Raw genomic sequence first — 21,051 nt, forward strand, 5'->3', positions numbered from 1 at the left:
CAGGAGACAATAAGGATAGAAGCTAATATGGAGGAGGGTGATCTTTCCCTTATTCACCCTACCTCACAGCGGAGCTTGGCACCCTAAATTCGACATGGCGCCCCAACTCGTCGACGGCTCTCCCTTATAACCCTAAAAAGGAACTTAACAAAGGAAACTACCACCACAGCAAACCTTATCTAAAGTGCAATTGTGCTTATAAGGTGCCAGATAAAACTGCTTAAGTCTTTTTGTGGGTCAATTTCCACAATGAGGGGTCTTAAATCTTTTCAACCCTATATATATATATATATATATATATATATATATATATATATATATATATATATATATATATATATACACACACAGAAGGTGCAATATGTGTCTAATATCAGAGACAAAAATAGGTCTTACACATTTGCTTATAACAACAGGCAGTGTATTACATTTATAGTATCAATACTATTCCCCTTTTATGTACCTAATTATTTTAGTCATATATATATTGGTATAGACAAAATAGGGAGATCATAATATATTGATACATCGTCAGGGCAATATTACTATTCCCATTGTGATGCAGCGGTAGGACCATATACAGTGAAACGGCAGTGACCCAAGCCAGTTCAAACAAAACGTTATTTTATTGTGTTACTTCACACAGTCAATATAGTATACAGCTTCTTCATACAGTCCATTAATAATGCATGGCTATATGACGCAGTCAATACGCAGGCCGAACTTCCCTCTGTCCAGTTTCCCTGGGTGACCGCACGCTGGTAACAAGTCTCTGTACTTACTCAGCGCACTGCACTCTTTATCCTCTGGAGTGCAGCCGGGTACACATAAGACAGCCCAAGACGCAGGGTGTCAGTCTCTCTGGTTCCTTTAGCCTCTGTGATGCTCCACACAGAGAGAGCTCTGCAGACAACTGCCCTGTCTGCTTCCAAGAACACACTGACACACCTCCCCCAGTACTACAGGGCTTTTTAATCAGTCACTGCTTCACTATTCTAATTACAGCCACACCTGTGTCTGTAGTACGCCCTCATGGCCTCACTACGCTTCCATGCACATTCTGGAGAGCACATACAGCGCCCCCTAGCTGTAACAGGGGTCACTGCCTCACACCATATTAAATGCACCTCCAATTTTTCATAAAGACATTAATACAGAAGGTTACTTTGCATCTTCATAATGGTCAAAAAGAAAATGAGGATGTCCCCCTAGGACAATACACCAGGGTTCATCAGGGGAAGGAGCAGGGCTTCTCGCAGTACGAGGCAGCTATCGTATGCCGTGCCTCGGCGTGACCGCTTACAATGAAGGGCTGCTCTTTTCTTATTACTGCGGTGGGCTCCGGCAGCGTCCCGGCATTGGATCGGCCGTGTGTCGCTGCGGCCCGGCTGTGCACCCCTCGGAGCCCGCTGCAAACGCACCTTGCCTCTGTCACTGCTGGCGGGAAACTGCCCAACGCTGCACGCGCTATTACTTATAACCGCACCCCAGCTTCCGGGTCAGGGAATCTGTCTGGGCCTATTTGCCTTCGCCCGGACAACATGGGACACAGCCTCAGCAGTTCCAGACCGGTCTGGCACAGGTACCCGCAGTCTGGTCTTTCTCCTTACATGTGTACAGACCTCGGAGGTCAGGATATCGGTGGGGCCCCTATATTAGGATGTGTACAGAGCTCGGAGGTCAGGATGTCGGTGGGGCCCCTATATTAGGAGGTGTACAGAGCACGGAGGTCAGGATGTCGGTGGGGCCTCTATATTAGGAGGTGTACAGAGCACGGAGGTCAGGATGTCGGTGGGGCCCCTATATTAGGATGTGTACAGGGCTCGGAGGTCAGGATGTCGGTGGGGCCCATATATTAGGATGTATACAGAGCTCGGAGGTCAGGATGTCGATGGGGCCCCTATATTAGGAGGTGTACAGAGCACGGAGGTCAGGATGTCGGTGGGGCCCCTATATTAGGATGTGTACAGGGCTCGGAGGTCAGGATGTCGGTGGGGCCCATATATCAGGATGTGTACAGGGCACGGAGGTCAGGATGTCGGTGGGGCCTCTGTATTTGGACCTTACAGCGCCTGGAGGTCAGGATGTTGGTGGGGCCCCTATATTAGGATGTGTACAGAGCTCGGAGGTCAGGATGTCGGTGGGGCCCCTATATTAGGAGGTGTACAGAGCACGGAGGTCAGGATGTCGGTGGGGCCCAAGTATTAGGAGGTGTACAGAGCCCAGAGGTCAGGATGTCGGTGGGGCCCCTATATCAGGATGTGTACAGAGCCCAGAGGTCAGGATGTCAGTGGGGCCCCTATATCAGGATGTGTACAGAGCCCAGAGGTCAGGATGTCGGTGGGGCCCCTATATTAGGATGTGTACAGGCCTCGGAGGTCAGGATGTCGGTGGGGCCCCTATATTAGGATGTGTACAGGCCTCGGAGGTCAGGATGTCGGTGGGGCCCATATATTAGGAGGTGTACAGGTCTCGGAGGTCAGGATGTCGGTGGGGCCCCTATATTAGGAGGTGTACAGGTCTCGGAGGTCAGGATGTCGGTGGGGCCCCTATATTAGGATGTGTACAGAGCGCGGAGATCAGGATGTCGGTGGGGCCCATATATTAGGAGGTGTACAGGTCTCGGAGGTCAGGATGTCGGTGGGGCCCCTATATTAGGAGGTGTACAGGTCTCGGAGGTCAGGATGTCGGTGGGGCCCCTATATTAGGAGGTGTACAGGTCTCGGAGGTCAGGATGTCGGTGGGGCCCCTATATTAGGATGTGTACAGAGCGCGGAGATCAGGATGTCGGTGGGGCCCCTATATTAGGATGTGTACAGGGCTCGGAGGTCAGGATGTCGGTGGGGCCCCTATATTAGGATGTGTACAGGCCTCTGAGGTCAGGATGTCGGTGGGGCCCCTATATCAGGATGTGTACAGGCCTCGGAGGTCAGGATGTCGGTGGGGCCCCTATATTAGGAAGTGTACAGAGCCCAGAGGTCAGGATGTCGGTGGGGCCCCTATATTAGGAGGTGTACAGAGCACGGAGGTCAGGATGTCGGTGGGGCCCCTATATTAGGAGGTGTACAGGCCTCGGAGGTCAGGATGTCGGTGGGGCCCATATATCAGGATGTGTACAGGCCTCGGAGGTCAGGATGTCGGTGGGGCCCCTATATTAGGAAGTGTACAGGCCTTGGTCAGGATGTCGGTGGGGCCCCTATATCAGGATGTGTACAGGCCTCGGAGGTCAGGATGTCGGTGGGGCCCCTATATCAGCATGTGTACAGGGCTCGGAGATCAGGATGTCGGCGGGGCCCCTATATCAGCATGTGTACAGGGCTCGGAGGTCAGGATGTCGGTGGGGCCCCTATATCAGGATGTGTACAGGCCTCGGTCAGGATGTCGGTGGGGCCCCTATATTAGGAGGTGTACAGGCCTCGGTCAGGATGTCGGTGGGGCCCCTATATCAGGATGTGTACAGAGCCCAGAGGTCAGGATGTCGGTGGGGCCCCTATATCAGGATGTGTACAGAGCCCAGAGGTCAGGATGTCGGTGGGGCCCCTATATCAGGATGTGTACAGAGCCCAGAGGTCAGGATGTCGGTGGGGCCCCTATATTAGGATGTGTACAGGCCTCGGAGATCAGGATGTCGGTGGGGCCCCTATATTAGGAGGTGTACAGGGCTCGGAGGTCAGGATGTCGGTGGGGCCCCTATATTAGGATGTGTACAGGCCTCGGAGGTCAGGATGTCGGTGGGGACCCCTATATTAGGAGGTGTACAGAGCACGGAGGTCAGGATGTCGGTGGGGCCCCTATATCAGGATGTGTACAGGCCTCGGAGGTCAGGATGTCGGTGGGGCCCCTATATCAGCATGTGTACAGGGCTCGGAGATCAGGATGTCGGCGGGGCCCCTATATCAGCATGTGTACAGGCCTCGGTCAGGATGTCGGTGGGGCCCCTATATTAGGAGGTGTACAGGCCTCGGTCAGGATGTCGGTGGGGCCCCTATATCAGGATGTGTACAGAGCCCAGAGGTCAGGATGTTGGTGGGGCCCCTATATCAGGATGTGTACAGAGCCCAGAGGTCAGGATGTCGGTGGGGCCCCTATATTAGGAGGTGTACAGGCCTCGGAGATCAGGATGTCGGTGGGGCCCCTATATTAGGAGGTGTACAGGGCTCGGAGGTCAGGATGTCGGTGGGGCCCCTATATTAGGATGTGTACAGGCCTCGGAGGTCAGGATGTCGGTGGGGCCCCTATATTAGGAGGTGTACAGGTCTCGGAGGTCAGGATGTCGGTGGGGCCCCTATATCAGGATGTGTACAGGGCTCGGAGGTCAGGATGTCGGTGGGGCCCCTATATTAGGATGTGTACAGAGCACGGAGGTCAGGATGTCGGTGGGGCCCCTATATTAGGAGGTGTACAGGTCTCGGAGGTCAGGATGTCGGTGGGGCCCCTATATCAGGATGTGTACAGGGCTCGGAGGTCAGGATGTCGGTGGGGCCCCTATATTAGGATGTGTACAGAGCGCGGAGATCAGGATGTCGGTGGGGCCCATATATTAGGAGGTGTACAGGTCTCGGAGGTCAGGATGTCGGTGGGGCCCCTATATTAGGAGGTGTACAGGTCTCGGAGGTCAGGATGTCGGTGGGGACCCCTATATTAGGAGGTGTACAGGCCTCGGAGGTCAGGATGTCGGTGGGGCCCCTATATTAGGATGTGTACAGAGCACGGAGCTCAGGATGTCGGTGGGGCCCCTATATTAGGATGTGTACAGAGCGCGGAGATCAGGATGTCGGTGGGGCCCCTATATTAGGAGGTGTACAGGCCTCGGAGGTCAGGATGTCGGTGGGGCCCCTATATTAGGATGTGTACAGGCCTCGGAGGTCAGGATGTCGGTGGGGCCCCTATATTAGGATGTGTACAGGCCTCGGAGGTCAGGATGTCGGTGGGGCCCCTATATTAGGAGGTGTACAGAGCACGGAGGTCAGGATGTCGGTGGGGCCTATATTAGGAGGTGTACAGGCCTCGGAGGTCAGGATGTCGGTGGGGCCCCTATATCAGGATGTGTACAGGGCTCGGAGGTCAGGATGTCGGTGGGGCCCCTATATCAGGATGTGTACAGGCCTCGGAGGTCAGGATGTCGGTGGGGCCCCTATATTAGGATGTGTACAGGCCTCGGAGGTCAGGATGTCGGTGGGGCCCCTATATTAGGAGGTGTACAGAGCACGGAGGTCAGGATGTCGGTGGGGCCTATATTAGGAGGTGTACAGGCCTCGGAGGTCAGGATGTCGGTGGGGCCCCTATATCAGGATGTGTACAGGGCTCGGAGGTCAGGATGTCGGTGGGGCCCCTATATCAGGATGTGTACAGGCCTCGGAGGTCAGGATGTCGGTGGGGCCCCTATATTAGGATGTGTACAGGCCTCGGTCAGGATGTCGGTGGGGCCCCTATATCAGGATGTGTACAGGCCTCGGTCTGGATGTCGGTGGGGCCCCTATATTAGGATGTGTACAGAGCCCAGAGGTCAGGATGTCGGTGGGGCCCCTATATCAGGATGTGTACAGAGCCTGGAGGTCAGGATGTCGGTGGGGCCCCTATATCAGGATGTGTAAAGGCCTCGGAGGTCAGGATGTTGGCGGGGCCCCTATATCAGGATGTGTACAGGGCCCGGAGGTCAGGATGTCGGCGGGGCCCCTATATTAGGATGTGTACAGGCCTCGGTCAGGATGTCGGTGGGGCCCCTATATCAGGATGTGTACAGGGCCTCGGAGGTCAGGATATCGGTGGGGCCCCTATATTAGGAGGTGTACAGGGCTCGGAGGTCAGAATGTCGGTGGGGCCCCTATATTAGGATGTGTACAGGGCTCGGAGGTCAGGATGTCGGTGGGGCCCCTATATTAGGAGGTGTACAGGGCCCAGAAGTCAGAATGTCGGTGGGGCCCCTATATTAGGATGTGTACAGGGCTCGGAGGTCAGGATGTCGGTGGGGCCCCTATATCAGGATGTGTACAGGGCTCAGAGGTCAGGATGTCGGTGGGGCCCCTATATTAGGATGTGTACAGGGCTCGGAGGTCAGGATGTCGGCGGGGCCCCTATATCAGGATGTGTACAGAGCCCAGAGGTCAGGATGTCGGTGGGGCCCCTATATTAGTGTAAGAGGGTGAACTGTAGTCCCACTGAGAGGGCACAAGGACCCTGTGGTTTTTGCCTGTTGCAGCAGAGGACAGACCTCCCAGAGACAATGTGTGCTGCGGGGTGGGGTCTAGTGTCTCGAGTGTAAAGTGAAAGTAGGAAGTGAGAGCTGAGAGAGAAAAGGCGGGAAGAAAAGGAGAAGCTGCTGTGAGATCTTAAAAAGAGACTGTGTGGATTTACTGCAAGTGTTTTTGGAGGAAAAGAAGCTTTTGAGAGACTTTTTGTTGCTAACGTTCCCCTGGAGAAGAGCTAACCTTTTGTTTAACTCTGTGAGAGACTTGTGTTGCTAACGTTTCCTGGAGAGGAGCTAACCCTTTATCTAAGAAAAGACGGAGACTTTGCTAAGAACCCAGTACGAATTTGGAAGTCTGTGGTTTCCCTGTGCATTGAGTGGAGGAACAAGTCTGGACAGACTGCTGATACAGAGACGGACGGATTGTCGTGGAAGCATTCCTAGGAGCTACAGAAGCAGAGACTACATCGTGAGACCACTAACTAAGTCCCCGGCGTTTGGGCTCGGCATCGGCCGACAAGACAAGAGGAGCTTGCTGTAACTTATTGGCGCTGAAGATATGAACTGGCTACAGCCTCTGCGGATTCCTGCCTGAGAGGAAATCCATCTCAGGATACGGTACCATAGTTATAGATACCCGGGTATCTCTGCTCAGAGTGTTAAATTGTTACTTTAGAGGTGTATCTTATATTAGAGTTGTGTAAGTTATACTCAATGTGCCATTCCAGGGGCTCCCTTAATAACACTACATTCAATTTACACTTGTTCCTGTTTTTAGTTGTCTGTTAGGTAAATTTCTTACTAGTCTGTTGTAGTACAGTTCTCAGGAGACCTTTGAGTGGCACAGTGATTTCAGCTGCTGCTGAATTAGGGTATCTTTGGGGTGCATCTGCCTTAATATTCTCCATATTACCTTGATTAATTTGCCTTTGAGTAAATACCGTTGGAGATTTATGCCTTGGTCTTGGTTTGTGACTCACTGGATCTTATTCGGACCTCTGGTCATTACATTTTTGGCGTAGTCGGCAGGATCCAGTGTTTGTCATGGACGAGGGCGAGGGTGGAAATGACCCCACTGTATCCGCATCCTCCTCGGGGGTTGGGGTTCCCCTGGCAGCCGCTGCGACTCCGGGAGGGTATGTGCCTGTAGGAGCTTTACTTCAGCACATGCCGAAATACGATGGGCGCAATATGGCGTTGCAAGATTGGGCTGAGAGAATCCGGAGTATTCTGCGCATGTGTAATTTGACCCCCGCGTTACGCGCTGAGCTGGCATTAAATGCACTGGAGGGTGATATTAGGCGTATGGTGATGGTGCGCCCAGAATCAGAGAGGGATACATTAGAAAAGATTTTGGAACTGTTAGAGGGGAGTTTGGGGGGCCGAGCGCGTGTGGCTCAGCTTCGGTCCCTATTCTTTAATCGTCCCCAGAGAGAGTGTGAGTCCCTGATGCAGTACTCTAATATTTTACAAGAGATGTTGAATGAGATGCAGTGACTAGACCCGGGGGCCATGGGGGCGTTCCGGGAGGTAGACCGCTTGCTCCGGGACCAATTCATCACCGGTTTAGCCCATAGACTTCTCCGGGACAAGCTGTTGGAAATGGCCCGGGTTGCACCAGAGTTATCTTTCTGGCAGATTTACCGAGCTGCAGTGGAAAGGGAAGAGAAATCAGCCTATGTTCCCGAGGGGTCAGTGAACAGTGCCCAGCTGGAGGAAGGTGTGTCATCAGGGTCGGGGGGAGAGGGGCTTGTAAGCGTGGTACAAGCTTTGCGTGCTGAGGTGAAGGAGTTGAAGCTGAAATTGTCTCAACTGACAGTTGATCCCGCCTCTACCACCTCACGGGAACCTCCTGCCCCACCCCCTGGAACGGTGACCCCGCAAATGGCCAGGTCGTCCTATCAGAATGAGTCAAGCCCTCGCCCACGAGGAACAATCACCTGCTGGAAGTGTGGCCGCCAGGGACACATCTCGCGTTACTGCCGGGCGCTTACAGCCCCAGAAACCCCGTCGCCGGCTTTAAACTTCCGGCCGCTGCCATGAGAGGGCAAGCAGCAGCGGCCCCACCCACACAAAGCCCTCGACGGAATGAACAAGATTTGTTTGCATGTAGTCCAGTGATAGAAGCAGAGTTTGAAGGGCGGAAGATGAGGTGCTTGGTTGACACGGGATCCGAATGTACTATAATGCCTCTAGAAGTATATGAGAGATACTTCAGTCGACTAGTGATTCCAGAGGATGGCCGAGTGATACGACAGACCGCCGCAAATAATGGTCAATTGTCAGTCAAAGGGATCGTGTGGATGCAACTAAAAATGTTTGGTCAAGAGCTGGGGCAGAAAGGGGTAGTACTGGTGGATCACCCCCCTAGAAGAGGGATGGAAGTGACGCTCGGAATGAACGTGCTGCGAGATTTGAATCACCAGATGTATGCCAGTGAAGGACCCCGATACTGGGCCCGTGCGACAAGACACCGACCCACACAGAGAATTCTACACCGTCTAGTGCTGAGTTGTGACTTGCTGAAAAGTGCGGTCCCAGGTGGCCGGGTGGGCCGGGTCCGAGTGACTTCGAGGGCCCCGATCCTGCTGGGACCCAGACAAGAGGAACTCTTAATGCTGCCTGTGGGAGCTGCACAGAGATTGAATGGGCTTGAAGTGCTACTTGAGCCCGCCCGAGAGGGTTCCTCATTTGCCAAGGTACATGTGGCCCGGTCTTTGGCGATTGTGAAGAATGGACGAGTGCCGGTCCGATGCATCAATGTTTTAGATGAAGCTGTTGCAATTCCCGCTGGGACCATACTGGCTGAACTGTTCATGCCGGCAGAGAAGGTGCCGGAAAATGCAGGGTTCGAATTGCGACCAGACCAACAGTCATCCTGGACATTCGCGGTCGAGGTAGGCCGGACTGAACCTCCTACGGAGGAATGGAATGTTCATGTGATCATGGAGCAGATGGGAGTGGATCGGGAGAAGCTGACCCCCGTGCAGTTGGAGCAGTTGGAGAGAGTTTTGTGGGAACATCAAGAGACATTTTCCCGACATGGAGAGGACTTCGGGTGTACCCAGACGATTGAGCATGAGATTCCAACGGGGGATACTCCACCCATTAGAGAAAGATATCGTCAAATTCCTCCGGCGCTCTATCAAGAGGTGAAGAGCATGGTGGCCAGTATGCTGGACAACCAAGTGATCCGAGAGAGCCGGAGTCCCTGGGCGGCCCCTGTAGTCTTGGTCCGCAAGAAGGATGGGACACTCCGATTTTGTGTGGACTATCGGAAATTGAATGCCCACACCGTACAGGACGCATATCCTTTACCCCGTATTGAAGAATCCCTGTCGGCCCTGGGTCGGGCCAAGTATTTCTCAACGTTGGATTTGGCAAGCGGGTACTGGCAGGTCCCAATGGCTGAAAAAGATCGGGCCAAGACGGCGTTTGTCTTGCCAATGGGGCTCTTTGAGTTCAACCGGATGCCCTTTGGCCTCGCTACCGCCCCAGGAACCTTCCAACGCCTGATGGAACATTGCTTGGGCGATCTAAATTTTGAATCAGTCCTGATATATCTAGACGACATTGTGGTGTTCGGAACCTCATTTGAAGATCATCTGGAGAAGCTGCGTCAAGTTCTCCGGCGGCTCAAGAGCTACGGCCTGAAAATAAAGCCAAAAAAATGTCAACTGTTACGAAACCAGATTGAATATTTGGGGCATCTGGTGACCCCGGACGGGGTACTACCTTTAGCCAGTAAGATTAAGGCGGTACAAGAGTGGCCACCTCCTTGTGACCTGCGAGAAGTGCGGGCCTTCCTGGGCCTAGCAGGATACTATCGGCGGTTTGTGCCTAAATTCTCACAAGTGGTGAGTCCCTTGAATGAACTTTTGAGAGGGACAGCGCTGGGTCCTCGAAATCGCCCCATTCCATGGGGGCCCCTACAGAAAAAGGCATTTGATGGAGTGAAAACCGCCCTAACAAGTGCCCCATTGCTGGCCTACGCCCGGTTTGACACCCCTTTTTTGTTGTATACCGATGGTAGTCTTCATGGGTTGGGGGCAGTACTAGCACAGGTGCAGGACGGCTGAGAACGAGTGATTTCTTATGGCAGCAGATCTTTAAGAGACTCCGAGCGAAATCCGGCTAACTACAGCTCATTCCGGCTGGAATTGCTGGCCCTGGTGTGGGCAATGACAGAACGCTTCGCCGAGTATCTAACAGGGGCTGAGGTGCTAGTCATGACAGATAACAACCCGCTAGCTCACTTAGAGAATGCAAAACTGGGGGCGTTGGAGCAGCGGTGGGTCGCCAGACTGGCCAAGTTCAATTACCGCATTAAATTTCGCTCTGGTCGAGAGAACGGCAATGCAGATGCATTGTCAAGGGTGCCCCTTGGGTCATCCGGGGAAGATGTTGACGAACAACTTGAGGATACTGAAACTCCAGCTTTGGGGCAGATACCTATCTTCCAAAGTGTGGTACACTCAAGTGGGGTGGCCACCGGGATGCCCTGTGTCCTGGGTAAAACACCCTCAGATTGGACAAGAGTCCAGGATGAGTGTCCGGACATTGCACTTGTGCGCCGTTGGGTACAAAACAAGGCCTGGCCCAGTGCAGAGGACAAGGCTCAGTTGTCCATGGAAGGAATGAAACTCCTTCGACAATGGGATAAATTGTGTGTGGAGCAAGGTCTTTTGTATCGTAAGGTGTACCTGCCATCGGAGCTGCAGCATCGGTACCAACTGATAATTCCTGTGGGGATGGGGCCAGTGGTCGCTCGTGAGGCGCATGAGAAGGGGGCCCATTTTGGAAGTGAAAAGACACTTCAGTGGTTGCAGCGAGTCCTCTACTGCCCTGAGTTGGGAGGGATGGTGGCCGACGCGTGTCGGCAGTGCCGAATTTGTGGGCTCAACAAAAGCCCTGAGCAGCGGGCTCCCACACAGTCTATTAAGACTTCAGCTCCACTGGAGCTACTCATGATTGACTACGTGTTGATAGGGTACTCTACGTCAGGGTACTCCTATTGCCTGGTGATGACAGATCACTTTACCAAGTATGCTGTAGCGGTGCCGACAAGAGATCAGACGGCCAAGTCGGCGGCTGAGGCAGTGTGCCGACATTTCTTCCAAGTGTTCGGGTGTCCGCAGAGAATACATTCAGATCAAGGGGCCTGCTTTCAGGGGACGCTGATGAAAGAGTTGCACCAGCTCTATGGTATCGAGCAGTCGAGAACAACGCCTTACCACCCTCAGGGTAACGGGGCGTGTGAGCATTTTAATCGGACCCTGTTGCAAATGTTGAGGTCCTTAGAGAGTCAGCAACAGACATGCTGGCCTGAGTATCTCCCCGAATTGATGTGGGCTTACAATAACAGGGTGCACAGTACTACTGGTTACTCACCACACATGTTGATGTTTGGTAGACCTGGCCGAGACATTGAGGATTTGAACATGCCAGATCCCTCCTCCGCCCCCCTTCGGACTGCATCCGAGTGGGTACGAGAGCATCGGCGGCGGTTGAGGGTGGTGCATCAGGTGGTGGGCGACCGCCTTCGACAGGTGGTCCATAAGGACACGCGACCTGTACAAACAGAGCTGTTCTCTCCGGGGGACAGAGTGTTGGTGAGGACAAAATGACGGTCAGGAAAGCTGAGTGACCGATGGGAGGCGATACCGTATCTGATAAAAAAACAGGTGAACCCTGAGATTCCAGTGTACGAGGTCGAACCGGTGGGGACAGGGGGGCCAACCCGTAATTTGCATCGTAACATGTTACAACGGTGCTGGTTTGAAGATTCGGCGCCTACCCCCCTAGAGCCAGAGGCCATGTTCCAAGGGGCGGAAGTTCTGAATGATCTTGAGTTTGATGGTGTGCTTACTCCTGCGCCTGCTTATTTGCCCCCTGTGACCGATCTGGCCTCGGGTGATGAGAATGTTGGGGATATGGAGGATGTTGTTGAGGAGAGTGCATCAGGTCAACTGCTTGGTCCTGATGCTGTATCACAGGACATCGAGCCGCAGGAGGAGACAACTCCACTTACGCCCACTAACACGACCACGGAAGACACTCTAGCTCCCTCTAAGGTCGCACCTGTTGATGTAGGACTCAGGAGAACTACACGATCTACGGCAGGAATACCGCCTCAGCGATATGCTCAAGATGAATTTGAGTGGGAAGGTATGTCGAGGACGCCAACCTCTAGTGGGGTGGCATGTAAGAGGGTGAACTGTAGTCCCACTGAGAGGGCACTAGGACCCTGTGGTTTTTGCCTGTTGCAGCAGAGGACAGACCTCCCAGAGACAATGTGTGCTGCGGGGTGGGGTCTAGTGTCTCGAGTGTAAAGTGAAAGTAGGAAGTGAGAGCTGAGAGAGAAAAGGCAGGAAGAAAAGGAGAAGCTGCTGTGAGATCTTAAAAAGAGACTGTGTGGATTTACTGCAAGTGTTTTTGGAGGAAAAGAAGCTTTTGAGAGACTTTTTGTTGCTAACGTTCCCCTGGAGAAGAGCTAACCTTTTGTTTAACTCTGTGAGAGACTTGTGTTGCTAACGTTTCCTGGAGAGGAGCTAACCCTTTATCTAAGAAAAGACGGAGACTTTGCTAAGAACCCAGTACGAATTTGGAAGTCTGTGGTTTCCCTGTGCATTGAGTGGAGGAACAAGTCTGGACAGACTGCTGATACAGAGACGGACGGATTGTCGTGGAACCATTCCTAGGAGCTACAGAAGCAGAGACTACATCGTGAGACCACTAACTAAGTCCCCGGCGTTTGGGCTCGGCATCGGCCGACAAGACAAGAGGAGCTTGCTGTAACTTATTGGCGCTGAAGATATGAACTGGCTACAGCCTCTGCGGATTCCTGCCTGAGAGGAAATCCATCTCAGGATACGGTACCATAGTTATAGATACCCGGGTATCTCTGCTCAGAGTGTTAAATTGTTACTTTAGAGGTGTATCTTATATTAGAGTTGTGTAAGTTATACTCAGTGTGCCATTCCAGGGGCTCCCTTAATAACACTACATTCAATTTACACTTGTTCCTGTTTTTAGTTGCCTGTTAGGTAAATTTCTTACTAGTCTGCTGTAGTATACAGTTCTCAGGAGACCTTGGAGTGGCACAGTGATTTCAGCTGCTGCTGAATTAGTGTATCTTTGGGGTGCATCTGCCTTAATATTCTCCATATTACCTTGATTAATTTGCCTTTGAGTAAATACCGTTGGAGATTTCTGCCTTGGTCTTGGTTTGTGACTCACTGGATCTTATTCGGACCTCTGGTCATTACATTAGGATGTGTACAGAGCACGGAGATCAGGATGTCGGTGGGGCCCCTATATTAGGAGGTGTACAGGTCTCGGAGGTCAGGATATCGGTGGGGCCCCTATATTAGGATGTGTACAGGCCTCGGTCAGGATGTCGGTGGGGCCCCTATATTAGGATGTGTACAGGGCTCGGAGGTCAGGATGTCGGCGGGGCCCTATATTAGGAGGTGTACAGAGCACGGAGGTCAGGATGTCGGTGGGGCCCCTATATTAGGAGGTGTACAGAGCACGGAGGTCAGGATGTCGGTGGGGCCCCTATATTAGGAGGTGTACAGGGCTCGGAGGTCAGGATGTCGGTGGGGCCCCTGTATTAGGACATTACAGGGCTTGGAGGTCAGGATGTCGGTGGGGACCCTATATTAGGATGTGTACAGGGCTCGGAGGTCAGGATGTCGGCGGGGCCCTATATTAGGAGGTGTACAGGGCTCGGAGGTCAGGATGTCGGCGGGGCCCCTATATTAGGAGGTGTACAGAGCACGGAGGTCAGGATGTTGGTGGGGCCCCTATATTAGGAGGTGTACAGAGCACGGAGGTCAGGATGTCGGCGGGGCCCCTATATTAGGAGGTGTACAGGGCTCGGAGGTCAGGATGTCGGTAGGGCCCCTATATCAGGATGTGTACAGGGCTCGGAGGTCAGGATGTCAGTGGGGCCCCTATATTAGGAGGTGTACAGGGCTCAGAGGTCAGGATGTCGGTGGGGCCCCTATATCAGGATGTGTACAGGCCTCGGAGGTCAGGATGTCGGTGGGGCCCCTATATCAGGATGTGTACACAACCCAGAGGTCAGGATGTCGGCGTGGCCCCTATATCAGGATGTGTACACAACCCAGAGGTCAGGATGTCGGCGGGGCCCCAATATCAGGATGTGTACAGAGCCTGGAGGTCAGGATGTCGGTGGGGCCCCTATATTAGGAGGTATACAGGGCTCGGAGGTCAGGATGTCGGTGGGGCCTCTGTATTTGGACCTTACAGTGCCTGGAGGTCAGGATGTCAGTGGGGCCCCTATATCAGGATGTGTACAGCGCCCAGAGGTCAGGATGTCGGCGGGGCCCCTGTATTAGGACATTACAGGGCTTGGAGGTCAGGATGTCGGCGGGGCCCCTGTATTAGGACATTACAGCGCCTGGAGGTCAGGATGTCGGTGGAGTCCCTATATCAGGATGTGTACAGCGCCTGGAGGTCAGGATGTCGGTGGGGCCCCTATATCAGGATGTGTACACAGCCGAGAGGTCAGGATGTCGATGGGGCCCCATATATTCGGATGTGTACAGAGCACGGAGGTCAGGATGTCGGTGGGGCCCCTATATTCGGATGTGTACAGAGCACGGAGGTCAGGATGTCGGTGGGGCCCCTGTATTAGGACATTACAGGGCTTGGAGGTCAGGATGTCGGCGGGGCCCATATATTAGGAGGTGTACAGAGCCCAGAGGTCAGGATGTCGGTGGGGCCCCTATATTAGGAGGTGTACAGAGCACGGAGGTCAGGATGTCGGCGGGGCCCCTATATCAGGAGGTGTACACAGCCCAGAGATCAGGATGTCGGTGGGGCCTCTGTATTTGGACCTTACAGCGTCTGGAGGTCAGGATGTCGGTGGGGCCTCTGTATTTGGACCTTACAGCGTCTGGAGGTCAGGATGTCGGTGGGGCCCCTATATTAGGAGGTGTACACAGCCCAGAGGTCAGGATGTCGGTGGGGCCCCTATATTAGGAGGTGTACACAGCCCAGAGGTCAGGATGTCGGCGGGGCCCCTATATTAGGAGGTGTACACAGCCCAGAGGTCAGGATGTCGGCGGGGCCCCTGTATTAGGAGGTGTACAGGGCTCGGAGGTCAGGATGTCGGTGGGGCCTCTGTATTTGGACCTTACAGCGTCTGGAGGTCAGGATGTCGGTGGGGCCCCTATATTAGGAGGTGTACACAGCCCAGAGGTCAGGATGTCGGTGGGGCCCCTATATTAGGAGGTGTACACAGCCCAGAGGTCAGGATGTCGGCGGGGCCCCTATATTAGGAGGTGTACAGAGCACGGAGGTCAGGATGTCGGCGGGGCCCCTATATCAGGATGTGTACACAGCCCAGAGGTCAGGATGTCGGCGGGGCCCATATATTAGGAGGTGTACAGAGCACGGAGGTCAGGATGTCGGTGGGGCCCCTATATTAGGAGGTGTACACAGCCCAGAGGTCAGGATGTCGGCGGGGCCCCTATATTAGGAGGTGTACACAGCCCAGAGGTCAGGATGTCGGTGGGGCCCCTATATCAGGATGTGTACAGAGCTCAGAGGTCAGGATGTCGGTGGGGCCTCTGTATTTGGACCTTACAGCGCCTGGAGGTCAGGATGTCGGTGGGGCCCCTATATTAGGAGGTGTACACAGCCCAGAGGTCAGGATGTCGGCGGGGCCCCTATATTAGGAGGTGTACACAGCCCAGAGGTCAGGATGTCGGCGGGGCTCATATATTAGGAGGTGTACACAGCCCAGAGGTCAGGATGTCGGTGGGGCCCCTATATCAGGATGTGTACAGAGCTCGGAGGTCAGGATGTCGGTGGGGCCCCTATATCAGGATGTGTACAGAGCTCGGAGGTCAGGATGTCGGTGGGGCCTCTGTATTTGGACCTTACAGCGCCTGGAGGTCAGGATGTCGGTGGGGCCCCTATATTAGGAGGTGTACACAGCCCAGAGGTCAGGATGTCGGCGGGGCCCCTATATTAGGAGGTGTACACAGCCCAGAGGTCAGGATGTCGGCGGGGCTCATATATTAGGAGGTGTACACAGCCCAGAGATCAGGATGTCGGTGGGGCCCCTGTATTAGGACACTACAGGGCCCAGGTCAGGACTTTGCTGGGATATGGATGAGGTTGGGATTCGGAGTTGAGCACATGGAAGGTGTAAATCTCGGCAGGTTTACGAGGGTCGTGTTCGGCAGATGTGGATCCTATTGGGGTCCCCAGGGTGCTGTTCCTGCTCACCTCTGACCTATCACCAGTTTCCCATCTTTCAGGCTGCACATGGTGGATGGTATTTCGGGTGGGGAAGTATGAAGTGCGCAGTCATCTGCTCGCACTGTGGCTTTAGCCGGGGAGCAGATATATTCTGTTTGCCAATATGGAGGCCGTCGCAGTCCTCAGCCGATGGCAGAGCCTGTACGGTGAGCGAATATTGGGGTTATGCACTGTCCGCAGCCCCTGTGTCCTGCGCACTTTGTTCTTATATGTGGTGCAGACACGGATATGAAGGGTTAACGCCGCCTGGCAGCAGCTGGGCTTCTTTATTAGTCCCGGGTGTGGTGACAGCGGGACATGTGTGTGACAGCCGCGCTCCGTGTGACAAGCCGCAGGATGTTTCCGCTACAAGCCGCCATGTGACAGCTCAGATCTGCTGGAACATCTGTGGCCCCTGGACCGAGGGCCAAACATATCCTGCTGGAAAGAGACACAAGAGCAGACTGCCAAGAGAGCAGTGCTCCAACCATAGCTGAGGGGCCTCAATTACAGGAATATAGGGGGTCCAAGAGTCGTGGAATACAGGGGGTCTGAAACGTGAAAGACAGACCGTCCTCATACAAGCGCAACGGCGCCGACTGTACATTCACATTGTAGATTCAGACTGAAGGTAGCAAGGCCACAAAGGAAGGATACTGTATGTGTTACCCCTCAGGCTCCCCCTGTGCCCTCTGATGGTGGCGTTACACCACTCATCATTCTCTCCGCAGCTTCTTTAGTCACCACCTGGAATGGCTCCAATGATCAGGTCACCTTGTCCAGAGATAATTTGTGGAATCACTGGTCGTAAAGTGTTTGCGCCGTCAGGTGTGTACGGAAGCGGCAATGTCTGTGTGACGCTCCATGCAGTGCGGAGTCTACTCCACAAAGTTTCTTGCCATATTTTGGTCCAAATCCAATCAACCAAAACACCACAGCACATGATTACTCCAAGACGTGACGGTCAGTCTGTAAAACTGCCAGATTCTGACAGGTATCCTCAAGTGCAGTCATGAAAAGCATCAGAGTTTCCAGCCTTACAGTCTGCAAAGTGAGAGAATCTCAAATAACAGCTTAAAGGGGTTGTCCAGTCCAAATCGATACGTCTGCAATCACTGTATGGCAGCCACTGAGGACAGGAGACGAGAAGCCGCTACTGAGGACGGCAGACGAGAAAAAGCCGCTACTGTGGACAGCAGACAAGAAGAAGCCGCTACTGAGGATCGCAGATAAGAAAGAGCCGCTACTGTGGACGGCAGATGAGAAGAAGCCACTACTGAGGATCGCAGATAAGAAAAAGCCACTACTGTGGACAGCAGATGAGAAGAAGCCACTACTGAGGATGGCAGATGAAAAGAAGCCACTACTGAGGATCGCAGATAAGAAAGAGCCGCTACTGTGGACGGCAGATGAGAAGAAGCCACTACTGAGGATGGCAGATGAGAAGAAGCCACTACTGAGGTCAGGAGACGAGAAGAAGCCACTACTGAGGACGGCAGATGAGAAGAAGCCACTACTGAGGATGGCAGGTGAGAAGAAGCCACTACTGAGGACAGCAGACAAGAAGAAGCCACTACTGAGGACAGCAGATAAGAAAGAGCCGCTACTGTGGACGGCAGATGAGAAGAAGCCACTACTGAGGATGGCAGATGAGAAGAAGCCACTACTGAGGTCAGGAGACGAGAAGAAGCCACTACTGAGGACGGCAGATGAGAAGAAGCCACTACTGAGGATGGCAGGTGAGAAGAAGCCACTACTGAGGTCAGGAGATGAGAAGAAGCCACTACTGAGGATCGCAGATAAGAAAGAGCCGCTACTGAGGACGGCAGATGGTGAGTACAGCAGACAAGAAGAAGAACCTACTGTGGACGGCAGACAGTGAGGACAGCAGATGAGACGAAGCCTCTACTGAGAATCGCAGATAAGAAAAAGCCGGTACTGTGGACGGCAGATGGTGAGGACAGCAGACGAGAAGAAGCCTCTACTGAGGATGGCAGATAAGAAAAAGCCGCTATTGTGGACGGCAGACAGTGAGGACAGCAGACGAGAAGAAGCCTCTACTGAGGACGGCAGACGAGAAGAAGCCGCTACTGAGGATGGCAGATAAGGAAAAGCCGCTACTGAGGATGGCAGATAAGGAAAAGCCGCTCCTGGGGATGGCAGATAAGGAAACGCCGCTACTGAGGATGGTAGATAAGAAAAAGCCATTGCTGTGGACGGCAGACGGTGAGGACAGCAGATGGGAAGAAGCCTCTACTGAAGATGGCAGATGAGAAGAAGCCGCTACTGAGGACAGCAGACGAGAAGAAGCCGCTACTGAGGACAGCAGATGAGAAGAAGCCGCTACTGAGGACAGCAGACGAGAAGCCGCTACTGAGGATCGCAGACGAGAAGAAGCCGCTACTGAGGACAGCAGACGAGAAGAAGCCACTACTGAGGACAGCAGACGAGAAGAAGCCGCTACTGAGGACAACAGATGAGAAGAAGCCGCTACTGAGGACAGCAGACAAGAAGAAGCCGCTACTGAGGACGGCAGACGAGAAGAAGCCGCTACTGAGGACAGCAGACGAGAAGAAGCCACTACTGAGGACGGCAGACGAGAAGAAGTAACTAAATTCAACTTGGTACAATTTATCTACTTAAAATTGATACAGAATGTATATGGGCAATATGCCCTGGAAGTCGATAGTGGACTTTAATATTGGACAAAGGATGTAATGGTTGTCCTAAGTTGCCATTTGACTAAGATTGTTTAATACTGTTTTAAGGGTGGTTGGTGTGTGTGTTTTTGTTCCTTTTTTTCGTTATTTATTATATATATAAGTTTATCTTCCTGGCCTATGCATATATATTAATACCACTTGGAGTTAGGTATATTTAGACTATCAGTCTGCATGTCCTCTATATTAGTTTGCATATTGTAGATATATTAAGATCTATAGAAACATCACTTTATTAAATACATCCCTATGTGGGGAAATATGGATGGTATATAGCTATGAATGGCTATAAGTGTAGTATATGGGTGTCATCAGAAATATTAGTTTAGCCACTATAACTACATTAGTGAAGTCCACTAGGTCTACTGCAAATTGCCATCTAGTGTATTCACTGGAAGATTGAGTTATCTATTACAACTAGTTATTCTGACTATATATATTGAGGATAATTGCAAACAGGATCGGATATCTCCACTAGAGGACTAAGTGAACGATTGCATATAGTATAATCAGTCTATACACCTATTGATCAGATACATACCTCTTCTCTTTCTCACCTACCTATTCACCATCTTCTTCACCTCCTGCCACTATAGGGCCCTATAGGGTGAGCAGGGAGAGCCGTCGAGGAGCGGGGGCGCCACTGCGCAGGTTTTTAGGGTGCCAACCTCCGCAAATAGGTAAGGTCAGTTAGGCCAGTGTAGGGGTAGGCACGCCCCTGGTTGTTTTCTTTCTCGTGGTGTTTGGTATGTTGTTTATTATTAGTATATTTATTAAGGTCTAATAAAGGTTAAATTTTAAATAAATAGAGTGGATACCTGTGAGACATTTATGATTTATCCCTCTGGTAATCAAATATTAGTTGTTTAAGGCAGACGAGAAGAAGCCGCTACTGAGGACGGCAGACGAGAAGAAGCCGCTACTGAGGACGGCAGACGAGAAGAAGCCACTACTGAGGACGGCAGACGAGAAGAAGCCACTACTGAGGACAGCAGACGAGAAGAAGCCACTACTGAGGACAGCAGATAAGAAAAGCCGTTACTATGGACGGCAATGGTTACTATGGACGGAAGCCGCTACTGAGGATGGCAGATGGAAGAAGAAGCCTCTACAGAGGACGGCAGACAGAAGAAGGAGCTGTTATCATCATATACATTACTATACATCATCACATGTGTATCATGGCACAGATAGTGGCCTCCATCACACCTGTCTCAGAACAGAGGCCGGTGACCTCCTTCACACATGTCTCTGCACAGAGGCCGGTGACCTCCTTCACACATGTCTCTGCACAGAGGCCGGTGACCTCCATCACACCTGTCTCAGAACAGAGGCCAGTGACCTCCTTCACACGTCTCTGCACAGAGGCCGGTGACCTCCATCACACCTGTCTCTGCACAGAGGCCGGTGACCTCCATCACACCTGTCTCAGAACAGAGGCCGGTGACCTCCTTCACACATGTCTGTGCACAGAGGCCGGTGACCTCCATCACACCTGTCTCTGCACAGAGGCCGGTGACCTCCATCACACATGTCTGTGCACAGAGGCCGGTGACCTCCTTCACACATGTCTGTGCACAGAGGCCGGTGACCTCCATCACACCTGTCTCAGAACAGAGGCCGGTGACCTCCTTCACACCTGTCTCAGAACAGAGGCCGGTGACCTCCATCACACCTGTCTCAGAACAGAGGCCAGTGACCTCCTTCACACATGTCTCTGCACAGAGGCCGGTGACCTCCATCACACCTGTCTCTGCACAGAGGCCGGTGACCTCCATCACACCTGTCTCAGAACAGAGGCCGGTGACCTCCTTCACACATGTCTCTGCACAGAGGCCGGTGACCTCCTTCACACATGTCTGTGCA

The 21,051-nt window shown here is 52.9% G+C and overlaps 1 protein-coding gene across 1 annotated transcript; it reads left to right on the forward strand.

Moving 5' to 3' along the window:
• Positions 1-15,325: 15,325 nt before the first annotated feature.
• On the forward strand, positions 15,326-18,347 carry LOC138671872 (LWamide neuropeptides-like). Its single transcript, XM_069760003.1, has 2 exons — positions 15,326-15,418; positions 17,592-18,347. The coding sequence occupies exons 1-2, from the start codon at positions 15,326-15,328 to the stop codon at positions 18,345-18,347; spliced, it is 849 nt and encodes a 282-aa protein (XP_069616104.1).
• The last annotated feature ends 2,704 nt before the right edge of the window (positions 18,348-21,051 follow it).

Source organism: Ranitomeya imitator, chromosome 3, assembly GCF_032444005.1.
Source record: "Ranitomeya imitator isolate aRanImi1 chromosome 3, aRanImi1.pri, whole genome shotgun sequence".
In the NCBI taxonomy this organism is placed as follows: domain Eukaryota; kingdom Metazoa; phylum Chordata; class Amphibia; order Anura; family Dendrobatidae; genus Ranitomeya; species Ranitomeya imitator.

Coding starts and splice junctions, on each gene's coding strand:
- LOC138671872 (XM_069760003.1), top strand. CDS start 15,326: ATGTCGGTGGGGCCTCTGTATTTGGACCTTACAGCGTCTGGAGGTCAG. Junction 15,419..17,591: donor GAGGTGTACACAGCCCAGAG/GTCAGGATGTCG, acceptor ACTGTATGGCAG/CCACTGAGGACAGGAGACGA.